General features: G+C 43.1%; 1 protein-coding gene across 1 annotated transcript in view; it reads right to left on the reverse strand.

The window, feature by feature from the left end:
- LOC137431172 (uncharacterized) overlaps window positions 1–14,993 on the reverse strand; it is a gene marked incomplete in the record, with an annotated part of 229,080 nt that overhangs the window by 128,888 nt on the left and 85,199 nt on the right. The window contains 3 exon segments of the mRNA XM_078781587.1: window positions 6,158–6,217; window positions 6,376–6,454; window positions 11,812–11,953. Of these exon segments, the coding sequence (XP_078637713.1) occupies window positions 6,158–6,217; window positions 6,376–6,454; window positions 11,812–11,953 (281 nt within the window).

Below are 14,993 nucleotides of genomic sequence, written 5' to 3' on the forward strand. Positions count from 1 at the left end.
GAACCCCCCCCCCCCCCCCCCTCTATTTACATGAAATGGTTTGGTCCATTCGCAACGACCACAGAACCCTCCCCCCCCCTCTATTTACATGAAATGGTTTGGTCCATTCGCAAAGCCAAAGCGAACGGCGAACGGCTAAATCGCCATAGCTCGGTAACTACTTGTCCGATTAATATGAAACCTTGAAAAGGCACATCCTCGGGTCCCCAGCAATATACCTGGCAAGTTTCAAGTATATCGGACCCGTGGTTGTCGAGAAACAGCGGTCACAGACACACAGACACACAGACATACACACAGAGATTACTGGAATTATAGATAGACTAGGGCATTGCCCGTACGTGGGTGCCCGTTCCTTGCCCAAAAAAAAAAAAAAACGCTACCCGTACGCTCTACCCCGCCCGTACGCCCGTAAACAAAAAATAACAACGCTCTTCGCTTCCGCCCTTCGCTCTGACTGAATTGGGAGAAATAATGCGCATAAGAAATCGAATTACGTACCGTAATGGCGGTCAGCTCGTAACGCGCACACTGTCCGGAAGTTCGCATATCGCATATCTATCTATCTATCTATTAATGCCCATTTATTCAATTATCGCCAACGTATTTTGGCTTTTTGCAATTTAATCGCAAGGAAAAGTAGAAAGAGAAGAGGGAAAAAAAGAAAAGCCTTGCCTTGCTGCAAACAGCTGCTGCAAACAACAACAACATGGAAGGCTGCACTGTCCGGAAGTTGGCATATCGCAGTTACGATTATTTTAGTGTTAATGGCCAATTATTCAATTAGCGCCAACGTATTTTGGCTGTTTGCAATTTAATCGCAAGGAAAAGTAGAAAGAGAAGAGGGAAAAAAAGAAAAGCCTTGCATTAACGCATTAACGCTTGCATTGCATTAACGGTTCGGCACACGTGATAGCTCGCTGCTCTCTGATTGGTTGAAGCGTTTTTTGGACATATCTCGGTAGGTACTTGTCCGATTAATTACAAACCTTGAAAAGGCACATCCTCGGGTCCCCAGCAATATACCTGGCAAGTTTCAAGTATATCGGACCCGTGGTTGTCGAGAAACAGCGGTCACAGACAAACACACAGACACACAGACACACAGACAGACACACAGAGATTGCTGGAATTATAGATAGATATATATATATATGTATATATAGTTGTCTGGGTGTGTGTCCGCGTTTTATTCAGATGGCTGAACGGATCTTCATCAAACTTTCAGAGGTTCATCAGTGAGTGCCTGGGAGTGTTTCAGGCAACAAAAAAAAGAAAAAAAGAAAATCACTCGATATTCTAGCTATTTTTCTTTTCTATTTTATTCATTTTCCCTGCTTGAGTGGGGGCTAGCCTTGCAGGCCCCATGACAATCTTCTCCATTTTGCCCTATTTTCTGCATCTCCCCTTGTTAACCCCCATTGCCCGCATTTCTTCTTCCACCACCTTTAGCCAAGTCTTTCTCGGTCTTCCCCGTCCTCTACTTCCTTCTACATTCATTTCCATCACTCTTCTCAACCAGTCACTTTCATCCTTCCTCAACACATGACCAAACCATCTCAACCTGTTTCTATTCCCATCATCTTTTGCAGTTCATCATTTGTCTTCTTCTCGCTCAATGATACTCCGCACATCCACCGAATGATTCGCATTTCCACCCTTTCCAGCCTTCGTTGCTGCTCTACGTTCATTACCCATGTCTCGCTCCCATAAATCATAACACTTCTCACACATGCAGCATACACCTTTCCCTTCAGCTTCAACGACACTCCACTCCTCGTCAGCACGCCACTCAGATCCGGAAACTTCTTCCATGCACATCTCACTCCAGCAACTGTTGCCGAGTCTGATCCACCTTCTCCATTCAGCATGTCTCCTAGGTAGCAAAATGTTTTCACACCTTCCAGCTTCACGCCGTCTCCAAGATCCAACTCAACATTTCCGCCATCTGCAGCTCCCTCTGTGCACACCTTACACTTGAATGTAGCTGCCAAACTGGTTAATGATCCTCTGAGACCACTACATTTTTGATGAACCCACTCAGCGCACATTGTACATTGAATGGAGTTCACTCCGACACCCTTCCTGCACACAGCACACAGCCACTTCCCAGTTCTTTTCACCTCGCCACATGCTTTACCACTTGGCATCACCTTCGTTTTTCCGATATTCACCTTCAGACCTTTTTTCTCCATACATTCCTTCCACTTGTTCATCTTTTCCTTCAGTCCATCCATACTTTCCGCAATCAACACCAGATCATCTGCATACAACAACTCCCACGGTAAACCCTCCTTTACATTCCGAGCCAGCCACTCCATCACAGCTACAAATATACTCAGAGGCAAAAGTTATTGTGACATGGAATTTTTTCATTGGTAATCTTGTGAATGAATTTTTGGATTTGAACCAGAGAAAGAGTGTGTTAAAATGGTCGAAGAAACGCAACCAAGCAGTTGTTGTTCGAATTGCACGAAATTTGCAAGAAGCATGACATATTCGAGAAAAATGGCCAGCAATGTTCACTTTAAAAGGCCAGACAACCAGACGCTTATCATTTCCACTCAATGCAGTCTTAAGAAGTGCAGAAGTCAGAAAAACACCTCTATTCATCGTTCTGGAACAAGTTCGACATGCCACGCCTCGGGGAAAATGACAGATGGAGAGCTATAGGTATGCTTCAGTCTGGTACCTCGCAGCGTGATGTTGCTCGTCGATTCAACGTCCATAGAAACACCATTTGGCACAGCTTCACCGAGCTGACGGTAGGACACGTGTCTACAGGTGCACAGGTGAACGTTACATCAGGCCATGTGTTCTGGAAGGGGATCGTTTTGGAGGTGGGGGCGTTATGATCTGGGGTGGGATAACAGCTGCAGCAAGAACGCCAATGATTGTGATTGAGGGGAACTTGAATGCTGTGAGGTACCGAGACGAGATTTTGCAAATGGCCGCTTTACCGTTTTTGCAACAGGACGGCCCTCGAGTGACGTTTCAACACGATAACGCCAGACCACACGTTGCTCGAGTTGTACAGCAGTATCTTAATCAGAACAATGTTAATGTGTTACCCTGGCCTGCAAGATCCCCTGATTTGTCACCCATTGAACACGTCTGGGATGAAATGGAGCGACGTTTACGACGTCATCCGAATCCTCCAAAAACGCTGCAGGAACTCCGCCAAATCCTTCCTCGGAAATGGAATGATCTTCCCAAGGACTTTCATCGACGTTTAGTGGCCTCAATGAGGCGAAGGTGCCAGGCCTGCATCAATGCACAAGGTGGACACACTCGCTACTGACTGTGTGAACTTGCTTGTGAACCCCCTCTTGTGTTGTGGCTCATGTGCATATGCCAGGTGCACTGTTCTTATGGACTGTTGATCGTTACCATACCTTGAAACATTTGTCTTTCCATGTAATAACATTTCATTCGCGGCAGTAAAAGTTTAACACTGATTCTGTTTGTTGTTTGTGTGTCACAATAACTTTTGCCTTTGAGTATACTAGTGGACTTAGTACGGACCCCTGATGCACTCCCAACTTCACCTCAAACTCACCACTGTTCCCATCCTTTGTCTTTACAGCTGTGTGCGCTCTCTCGTGCATTGCCATCACGACTCTGATCAACCATTCCTCCACTCCTAACTTCCTCCATGCCCATGTCACTACTTCACGTGGAATCCTATCGAATGCTTCCTCCAGATCAACAAACCCAAGAAACAACTTCTTCCTCTTCTCCATGTACTTCTCCTGCAATGGCCTTACAATAAAAAGTGCGTCTGTCGTTCCTCTTCCTGGCATAAATCCAAACTGCATTTCGTCGATCTTCACTTTCTTCCTTATCCTCCTCTCCAACACCCTATCCAATACCTTAGTTCCATGCTACAATAACTTTATCGCTCGATATGAGCCACAGTCCAGAGGGTCACCTTTCCCCTTGTGTAGAGGGACGAGGGTACTCAGCTTCCAATCCACTGGAATGCGGCCTTCTTTCACCACCAGATTACAGATCTCTGTCATTCTCTTCACACCCCAACTTCCCGCTGCCTTCAACATATCTCCCACAACTCCAGTCGGCCCTCCCACTTTTCTACTCTTCATTGCTTTTATTGCTTCCTCAACTTCCTTCTCAGTTATCTTCTCTACCGGTCCTAAAACTGGGTTAATCTCGATGTTGCCATCGCATTCATTCTCTGCATTCAACAGCATTTCCATACATCTCTTCCAAACAACAACAACAACCATCTTTATCCATCTTTAGATTTCCATCATTCAACCATCTTTAGATTCCATCTTCCTTTAATTCCATCTGGGTCCACAACGATTTGTCCCACTTCATTCTTCAAGCAACTCACCCCCATCACATCACACCTCTCTTTAGCTATCTGCTTTGCAATCCTGAATACCGCTCTCTGACCCTCTTCCGAATCCAAGCGTTCTCCGAACATTTTCCTACATGCCTCCTGCGCCTTTGCTACCTGTTTCTTTGCAGCCTTCTGGGCTGCCTTATAACTTTCATGTTCTGCCTTTTCTGCCCCCGTACCCTTCGCCTTCTGCCACTCCTTGAACTTCTAAATCTTTCCAACTTCATCATCCCACCACCATGTTTCCGAGTGCCTCGGTGGTCCTTTAGTCAATCCACATACCTCACCAACGGCTCCCAACAGACTATCTTTCATTGACATCCAAACACTTTCAAGCTCAACCACATCATCCTCTGCCATACTCAGCCTCTCTTTTAATGCCTCCCTCACCTTCACCTCTTTCAACCTCCACGCCTTCATTCTCGGTTGGTACTTCATCCGCCGAGCTCTCCTCGCACCTTTTACATTTAGGTCGCAGACAACCAAGCGGTGCTGTGAAACAGCCTCCTCCCCCGGGATCACCTTTGTGACCCTGAGGTGCCCCCTATCTCGCCTACGCACCATCAGGTAGTCAACGGTTGTGGTCGACCCACCTGACAAGCTTATTATCCTCTTTCTGGAACTGAGTATTACAAATCAACAAACCAGCTGCATCAGCAAACTCCAAAATCCTTTCACCTTCTCCATTCCTCACACCATATCTGTAACCCCCATGAACTCCCTCAAAACCGTCCATACTCCTTCCCACATGTCCATTTAGGTCTCTGCCTACCACAACAACTTCCTCATCTTTCACATTTTCCATCAGTTTCTCTATCGCACAAGTTCTTCTCCAGAACTTGTCCCTCTCTTCATCGCCCCGACCGACCTGGGGAGCATATCCCGAGATGACGTTCACCACGAGCTTTCCAATCATCAACCTTTCACTCACTCTAGTCACACTCACCACACTGTCTACAAACTCCTCAGAAAACAGAACACCAACACCATGCACGCCTTCTGGGCACCCTTGCCACACAAACATGTATTTCTGTCCCTGCCTACCCTTCACCATTCTCACACCACTTCCCTTCCATCTCATCTCTTGCACACAACATCCACTGCATTGCCACTGCACTGCATCCACTGCACTGCATTGCATCCACTGCATTGTCCACTCTTCTTCTGACCAATACTTCCACCACTTCTCCTGATCTCCCTGTCATTGTCCATACATTCCATGCCCCAAACCTCAGAAACCGATCTCCACGTGGGGCATCAGACGTTATGTCGTCACAAATGGAGTTATTTCCACCCTGGCTTCGATCGGGTTCCCCACCTTGAGTTTTGACGAGAGGGAGCAAGGTCCCCCACGAGGTACTTCGGGCTCTACCCTGCCCATACGGAATTGGAATTGTCGTGGTTCCCTTTTTGAGGCAATGTTTTTGTGGCCGGATGCCCTTCCTGACGCCAACCCTTTTCGTCGCCTCTTACGACACGCAGGGAAACGGTGTACCTATTCTAAACCGGGGTACACAACGATTACATTGCATTACCGATTACATTTGTCTTGATCGATTTACATTTATCTTATTTATCTTATTTATCTTGATTACATTACATTTATCTTGAGTACAACCGATTACAACGATTACCGTTCAAAATACAACATTCAATTTAAATAAGGTGTTCCTCAATCATAAACTGACAATCATAAACTGATGACAGACAGAGAGAGACAGACAGATGGACGGACATGAACAAATTTCTTAACCCCGCTTTTCATTTCACACGTGTGGGGTAACTACCCACCTGTCATTGATCACAAAATCCATCAATTCCTGTTCAATCTTGAAAAGCATCATTCGGTCTCTAAAAATAATGACATAATTAAAGGTATTCAGAAAACAAGGATCATCACATTGAGATTATGGCTGTCCACTGTTATTAATAATAAACATTTGGTAGTATCACCAAAAGTTTGTTATTGGTATTTGTATTTGGTAGTAAAGAGTATTTGGTATAATCACCTGGGGTTGTTTTTCACAATATCAAGTAAAAACTCCTCGACTCTTGTTGGCGGTGAATTTTTGCCATCGGTTGTTGCACCTACAAATAAAAATCCGTGCAGAGGTCAGGTAGATCCACAAAACACCGCAACATTTTTATCTTGAGAGCAATTGGTATGAATGCCTCATTTAAGTGTAGATGCAAAATGTAATTCATCTTCATAAAAACTATAACGCGTCTGAGTCTTGATGAACCATGATAATGCCGGGCAGTTTCACTGGAGGAAGAACCGAGCAGTCTGATTGCTAAATTTGAATAGGGAATAAAGTGCAAGAAGGGTCACATGGCTCTACATTCACACATGAAGCAAAGGTTGCTTCCTCAGTTCATTCCCACCAAGAGGACCGAGCAAGAGGGCAGCCTGACAAACTGGCCAAAACAATTTCATACAATAACAATAATAACTAGAACAGCATTTGGTAGAGAGAGCGCATACCTACACCAGGCTGAACAGTTTACGTTTTGTATTCCACCGAGAGGCTGGATATGAACGAAAATCTAATCGGCTTGTTCTTGTTACCGAACCAACTCGTCCACAACTTTTTGAGATATTCTGCTATAGATTAGTTTTCAGCCTATCTCTCAATGCTGAAGACTCACTTTAAAAATTCTAGTAGCCGGATCCGAATCCGGATCTTAACCAAAATGTAATCATTTTGTCCTTGTCACATACACTACCCCTCCGCCAAATTTCATCCAAATCCGTCCACAACTTTTTGAGATATCCTGTTCACAGACAGGGGTGAAAACATAACCTCCATCCCCCTTTGGTGGTGGAGGTAATAATAATAATAATAATTTAAAAATAATAATAATAATAAATTATTACACATGCACACACAGCACTCCTTCACATCCTCATTTGAAGACGTTCCACTGAATGAGGTTTTTCGGACTTTATTGAGCTACATATGTTATCACACCCACACCATAACATGCAATGACAATGTTGGGGATTAAATGCAGTCATACCTCTGTGGGACTATGATAACCATGATTTGGTTTTCCAAATCAAGCACATCAGAACCCACAAATTGTATTTATTTATTAATAATTCCAGGATTGCCCAACACGCCAATATTGTTTTTGGTTGTTCTATGCATTTGTAGGTGCCAAATCGAGACAGACACATGCAACTCAAAAGAGACATCCATGTCATTTATCAGAAGGAAACGTGATATTGTTAGGGATATGGCTTATGGTTAATTGGGTTTAGATTATACAAAACAAGCGTTACGCCTAGGTCCCCCGTCGGGGAAGTGATGTGAGTTGACAAAGTGGAACACGCAGAAAACATGCTATGATATGATATTTCGCTCACAAGGGTCAGACAAACATGGAGGCGGCCATCTTGGATTTTGACGTGGCGACCCAATTTTCAATAGCGTTCTTCCTTATGCCTAGATACACCCACACACCAGAAGGTACTTCGCTTATTTTTCAAGATATTTCGCTCACAAGGTTCAGACATATATATGGTGGCGGCCGTCCTGGATTTTGACGTGGCGACCCACTTTACAATAGCGGTCTTCCTTATGCCGGGATACACCCACACACCAAATTAGAAGTTGGTACTTCGCTTATCTTTCAAGATATTCTTCTCACAAGATTCAGACATACATGGCGGCGGCCATCTTGGATTTTGACGTGGCGACCCAATTTTATACAGCGTTCTCCCGTGTGCCTAGATACACCCACACACCAGATTAGAAGTTGGTACTTCGCTTATTTTTCGAGATATTTCGCTCCCAAGGTTCAGACATATATATGGTGGCGGCCATCTTGGATTTTGACGTGGCGACCCAATTTTCAATAGCCTTCGTCCTTATGCCGAGGTACACCCAAACACCAGATTAGAAGTTGGTACTCCGTTTATTTTTCAAGATATTCATCTCACAAGGTTCGGACATACATGGCGGTGGCCATCTTGGATTTTGACGTGGCGACCCAATTTTCAATAGCGTTCTTCCTTATGCCTAGATACACCCACACACCAGATTAGAAGTTGGTGCTTCGCTTATTTTTCAAGATATGCAGGTTACAAGGTTCAGACATACATGGCATCAGACATACATGGCGGCGGCCATCTTGGATTTTGACGTGGCGAACCAATTTTAAACAGCGTTCTTGCTTGTGCCTAGATACACCCACACACCAGATTAGAAGTTGGTACTTCGCTTATTTTTCAAGATATTTCGCTCACAAGGTTCACAAGGTTCAAGGTTCACAAGGTACCAGACATATACATGGTGGCGGCCATCTTGGCTTTTGACGTGGTGACCCGATTTTAAGCAGCGTTCTTCCTTGTGCCTAGATACACCCACACACCAGATTAGACGTTGGTACTTCGCTTATTTTTCGAGATATTTCGCTCACAAGTTTCAGACATATATATGGTGGTGGCCATTTTGGATTTTGACGTGGCGACCCAATTTTCAATAGCTTTCGTCCTTATGCCGAGATACACCCACATACCAAATTAGAAGTTGGTACTTCGCTTATTTTTCAAGATATTCATCTCACAAGGTTCAGACATACATGGCGGCGGCCATCTTGGATTTTGACATGGCGCCCCAATTTTCAATAGTGTTCTTCCTTATGCCTAGATACACCCACATACCAGATTAGAAGTTGGTACTTCGCTTATTTTTCAAGATATGCAGGTTACAAGGTTCAGACATACATGGCATCAGAAATACATGGCGGCGGCCATCTTGGATTTTGACGTGGGTTGCACCCACACACCAAATTCGAATGCGGTCCTTCGCTTACGCACGCACGCACGCACGCCCGCACGCACGGACGGAAGGGAAAGCCATAGTCCCCCTTTCGCTCCGCTGAGCGACGAGGGACAATAATTTTGGATTGTACTATACATATGTACAGCAGAAGCATACGTAATAATTGTATAAAAGGCAGTGTCGAGTGTTTTAGCAAAGCTCCTCTTGTATCCTCTCCCAAAATGTTTATGCGTAAGCTCCGTCTCACCCCTGTGTTTTATGTGGTTTTCCCCATTGTAATCTGTCATTATGTGTTTTCCTAAAATAAACAATGGCTGCAAAAGATTCCACGTGGCCAAGTGGCCCGGAGACAGCGGGGGGAGGGTGTATGTTTGTGGCACTAGGCAGCCACATAGAGCCAACAAGAACCAGGTACGACGACTTGGCTGGCACAGGCCCTGGCCGTAGAGCACCACAAGGCTCTAGTAAGGTAGACAAATACAAAACCAGAAAGGGAGAGTCGACCAATGGGCACATCAATGTCTTTATTTATTTTCTGCCATGACACCCTCCGGGTAACCGGTGCACTCGCTGCGGTTGGTGCTCTGAGGTCGACACATAACAAGAGTCAAATGGCAGAGCTCCGGTTGGCTATTTACTTTCGGCAGGTTCGCCAGCAGCCGCCTGGTTCTTATTCCACTGACCTGCATGTAGGTTACAGGTGGATGTGGAGTCCTATAAATCCACCGTCACTTGGTGGTTAGAGACCGAGTAAAAAAGAACAACAACCCTTTTTAAGTCCATTTTCCCTGCTCGAGTGGGGGTGAGCCTTGCGGGCCCCGAGACAATCATCATGGTTCCCTTTTTGAGGCAATATTTTTATGGCCGGATGCCCTTCCTGACGCCAACCCTTTAGTCGCCTCTTACAACATGCAGGGATACGGTGTACCTATTCTAAACCGGTGCACACACCGGCACATTCATCCCAGCAAGCTGGTACTCAATTTTCCGACCTTGGAAGGATGACAGGCTCAGTCAACCCCCCAGGCGTTAATTCAACAATCGACCGGGATTTTAACTCAGGATCCTACGATCCCAAGCCAGTACCCTAACCAAGCAAACACAATTCCCAGCCAACACCAGGCTCGGTTAGAGACCGAGTACAGTTCCAAAATTGTACAAGGTTAATGTGCACATTTTGCTCTGTAAATTTGTCACCTAAATAAGTTTAGCAAAACAGCATAATTTTCAAGGTATTGCCATACTACATGTAGACATTTTTCCCAAGGGGGTGGTAATGTCATAATAGACGCATAAAATATTATGGATGTTTATGCAGGCATTTCCGGAAATCTGTTTTCACATCTTTTTTTTATCCAGAAAACGCACAGTATGAACTAAGCTGGACTATGGGATGAGGAAGGGGTAGATTAAGCGCATAATCAATATCAGTTACAGTGGGCCATATGTGAGAGAGAACACTCAATGTGCATGATCAATTGAAGCACATTTCGATGGGGTTTTTTGTATACATAGTCGAGGCTCATGGTAGAGCTAGTGCGAGTACACTGAACGGATCAGGACACAACAGGACAATAGGAACGGCAGAGAAAGTGAGGGCAACACCAACAACAGAGCAAAGGCCAAGACAGAGGGAGACGGATAAACAATTGGTGTAGGGAGGAAAGGGGGCTGGATAGGATGCATGGGGTGGACAAGATGGACACAGAAGGAAATTATCAGGAGAGAAAACTGGAAATTTTGAAACAGGATGAATTGGGGTGGGGTGAGGGTTAACAAGGGTAAAACATATCATCGTTTTCGATTGGGGATGACCTGAGATGGTGGTGAACAGCTGTCTTCCAAGCCCTGGAGGGAAGAATGATATTGTTGAGAATGTGGAAATTGGTTGAACAGGTTGGAAAAAAATTAGTAATAAATGAGTGGAGGTTAGCAGTGATCCTGAATTTTAGGAGTGTCACTAGGGGGTTGATTGTGGACTGTGTGTGCCCTGCAGAAACCTGCGGGGGGACAAAGCATGGAAAGAGCAGAGGGTACAACACCAGAAAGGAGGCGGTAGTTTATTTGTTATAAGTTATTTTAGGTTTAAGTTATTATGTTTGTCCACAGAATGTTTAAGTTATTTTAGGAATATTTTCTTCTGCATGACATGAATCTATATCATGGTGATTATATTTACATACAAGCAGGGGCTACCTGATGCTGCCCAGGCGGAGGATACCTGGTGCTGTCCAGGTGGGGTGAGCTTTTCTCAGCGATGGTTTTGAGACGTGTTGGAAATTGAAAAGCTTTGGAGTTATTGGCCTCATAGCATTTACCTTTTGTCTGCAGGCCGGTGGCAGCACAACCTGATCCCACATCCCAATATGACATTTTATAGCGACCTTTAGTCGCCTCAAAGTGGACATCAAGGCCAGCATGTGGTAGCTTAAAACCTTGCCCCAATTCTAAAGTACCTATGCACAAATTTGGGGCCTCCAGCTGTTACTGTTCGGCCATGAAAGAACAACGTACAAAAAAAAACACACAAACACTTGAAAAATATAAAGATTGAACATTTATTAATTACCTATCTATTTATTTTATAGCACATTATTAATCAACTATCCTTTTCATTTGACGTCTCGGTACTCCCATGTATGCAGGTCTGTTTACCTTTTTCCTGCCCGACCTTTGATGCCTCATCACATGCAGAATTTTGTTGTTCTTGTTTGTTCTTCTTCTTTTTCTTCTTTTTCTTTTTTTTCTTCTTCTTGTTACCCTCTTGGACCTCATGTGGCTCAGCCTGCTCCGTTTCCTATGCAAGTCGAGATAAATACGTGCTGGTCATTGCAACATAAAAATTCCCAACTATGACACCATAGTCGTTCATATGCAAGGGAGTATTAAAAGGTCATTAAGTACAGCAATGCCAAAGCCAAATTTATAACCTTGCATGACAATAAAACAAGAAAATAAAAGACATGTTTTGGAGGTTTGAAGTGTGTTTTGAAAAATCACAGACAGTATATCTGAGAGGAAGGGAAACAAAAAGCAAAAAAAGATACAAAACTAGAGAAGCATAATATTTGACAGCTATCATAAATGGCATACACACAATTTGAAATAAAATGATAATATGGCTGAAAAATCGGAGTGAAGCAAATCCACCTTTTGTCGGTTGTCCCTTTTTTGTCTACACAATCAAAGATCATCAACAAGCAAAAATGACAGAGGAAAAAAAAACATGGGAGAGTTGTCTGTGGTTGACTGGTTGACATTCAACAACAATCATACAGTTTCCAAAAAGGATGGGCATAAAGGGATATGATTGGTGAGAGTAAGAGAGGTTGTGGGAAGGAATGACACCATGAAATGGTGATGAGCATAAACCTTGAAACATGAACAGAAACAGGAAGTGAAATTTACAGACAGGATAAACAAACTATAAACAAAGGAGGGCTGGAGATCAGAAAACTTGGAATTTGAAAAACTGGAAGGGTTCTATAAAAGGGGTGACAGGTTGAAAGGTCAGCGGATGAAAGATGATGAGAGGCAAAGGAAAACCGAGAGGCCACAGATCTATCTGCAATTAAAAAGCAGAAAGTCCTGGGCATCCAAATTTGTGACGTCGATGAACATTAATTTACATTAATTAATCATTAAAACTATTCAACAGTGTTACAATGTCACACTGTGTTGAAAACTTGAGTTTGTGTCAGGTGATGTGTGGAAAGATGATAGAATACCTTAAATTCGATGTCCAAGGTATTCAAAGAAAATATCTCGTGAAGACATGGAAGTGGAAACACCCTACTTTTTACAGAGAGCGAGGTGTCAGATAACACGGAGGCGAGTTGTACAAAGTGCAACAATTCAAGAAAATATTCAAGTTCAGTGACGACTAAGTGAAGGGGGGGCACTTTTTTGTGTGACGATGTCAGCACCAGAAGGCTCCAGCTAAGGGGTGACATCAGCTAGTCAGAGGTGAAATTTAATCGATATGCCAGAAATTGAAACCTTGAAAAATAAGAACACCCTAAACAATATGGGAATCGATAAAGATGTCACGTTCCGTAATGTGAGAGTTAAAGACAGACATTCATCATTTACTAAATTTGATAACATGTCCAAGGGTTAGATCATCCACTCCGAGTCTTGAAGGTCGGAAGTACAAACCATGGCCGAGACATACTGAGACTTAAATTGCTTGACGTTCAGCATTTGAAAAGGTTAAGAACATAGCCAAAACCATACATACGTTGGCATCCATCAGGAGGAGGAAATTCCTCTTAAAATCAAATCCTCTTAAAATTTCAAGTCAATCGGATGAAATTTGAGGATTTTAGAAATTTGCCCTATGTTGACCTTTTGGCCTACGTTAACCTCAAAAATAGTTCGTAGTTGAATTAATTGACCAGATATGCAAATCCTCTTCAAATTTCAAGTCAATCGGATGAAAATTGAGGATTTTAGAAATTTGACACAAAGTTGGTGACCTTTGGCCTATGTTTACCTATTGACCTTTTGACCCCAAAAACAATAGGCTTCTTGCTTATGACGAACTCTACGATTTGGTGAAGTTTTGTGAACATCAGTTGAAAATTGTGACCTGTAGGCGACTGGCATACGGTACATACACAGACAGACAAAACAAACAGAATGAAAAATCACTCAGAGCTACACTTGGCAAAAGGGAACAATGTAGAATGGCACTCGGTAGAGCATCCTTTTGACTTCACAAATAATTGGTGGTTGAATAATGTGACCTAATATGCTAATCTTCTTCAAATTAAGTTAATCGGATGAAAATGACAATTTTAGAAATTTGGCCAATGTTGATTTCAAAAATAATTGGTGATTGAATTCAGTTAGCGGATATGAAAATCCTATTCAAATTTAAAGTCAATTGGATAAAAATGGAGGATTTTAGAAATCTGGCCTATGTTGACCTCAAAAATAGTTGAGGGTTGAATTCAGTGACGAGATATGCAAATAGTCTTAAAATTTTAAGTTAATTGGATGAAAATTGACAATTTTAGAAATTCAGGCTATGTTGACCTTTTGGCCTATGTTGATCTCAAAAATAGTTGGTGGTTGAATTCAGTTCACCGATATGTTAATCCTAATCAAATTCCAAGTCAATCGGATGAAAATTGAGGATTTTAGAAATCTAAAAAGGTTATTGACCTTTTGGCCTATGTTAACCTTTTGGCCAACGTTGATCTCCAAAATAGTTGGTGGTTGAATTGAGTTAGCCGATATGAAAATCCCATTCAAATTCCAAGTCAATCGGATGAAAATTGAGGATTTTAGAAATGTGAAAAAAGTGGTCGCCCTTTGGCCTATGGTGACCTTTCTGCTGATGTTGATCTGTAAAATAGTTGGTGGTTGAATTCAGTTAGCTGAAAGGAAAAAGCTATTCAAATTTCCAGTCAATCGGATGAAAATTGAGGATTTTAGTAATTTGAAAAAAAAGTGGTTGACCTTTGGCCTATGTTGACCTTTTGACCTCAAAAATATATAGGATTTTGTCGGACCACGAACTCTACCATTTGGTGAAGTTTCGTGAGGATCGGTTTAAAATTGTGATCTATAGGCAAGTATAAGTGAGCAAACAGACAAACAAACGCACACACAAATGCACACACAAACAAACGCACACACAAACAAACGCACACACAAAGTACAAACCGGAGTGATCAACATACTTGTCAAAAAAACCTTTTTTTGCCAAGTATTAACGCACAAGACCAACCAATATACTTGAAAAATCCTCGACTTTCGCACGTAATAAATGAGGTGGGCGAGCAGAGTAAAAACCTAAACCATGGTCAAGGGTTACAAGGCTCAAACAT

This window comes from Myxine glutinosa, chromosome 7 (assembly GCF_964187855.1).
Source record: "Myxine glutinosa chromosome 7, kmMyxGlut1.1, whole genome shotgun sequence".
NCBI lineage: Eukaryota > Metazoa > Chordata > Myxini > Myxiniformes > Myxinidae > Myxine > Myxine glutinosa.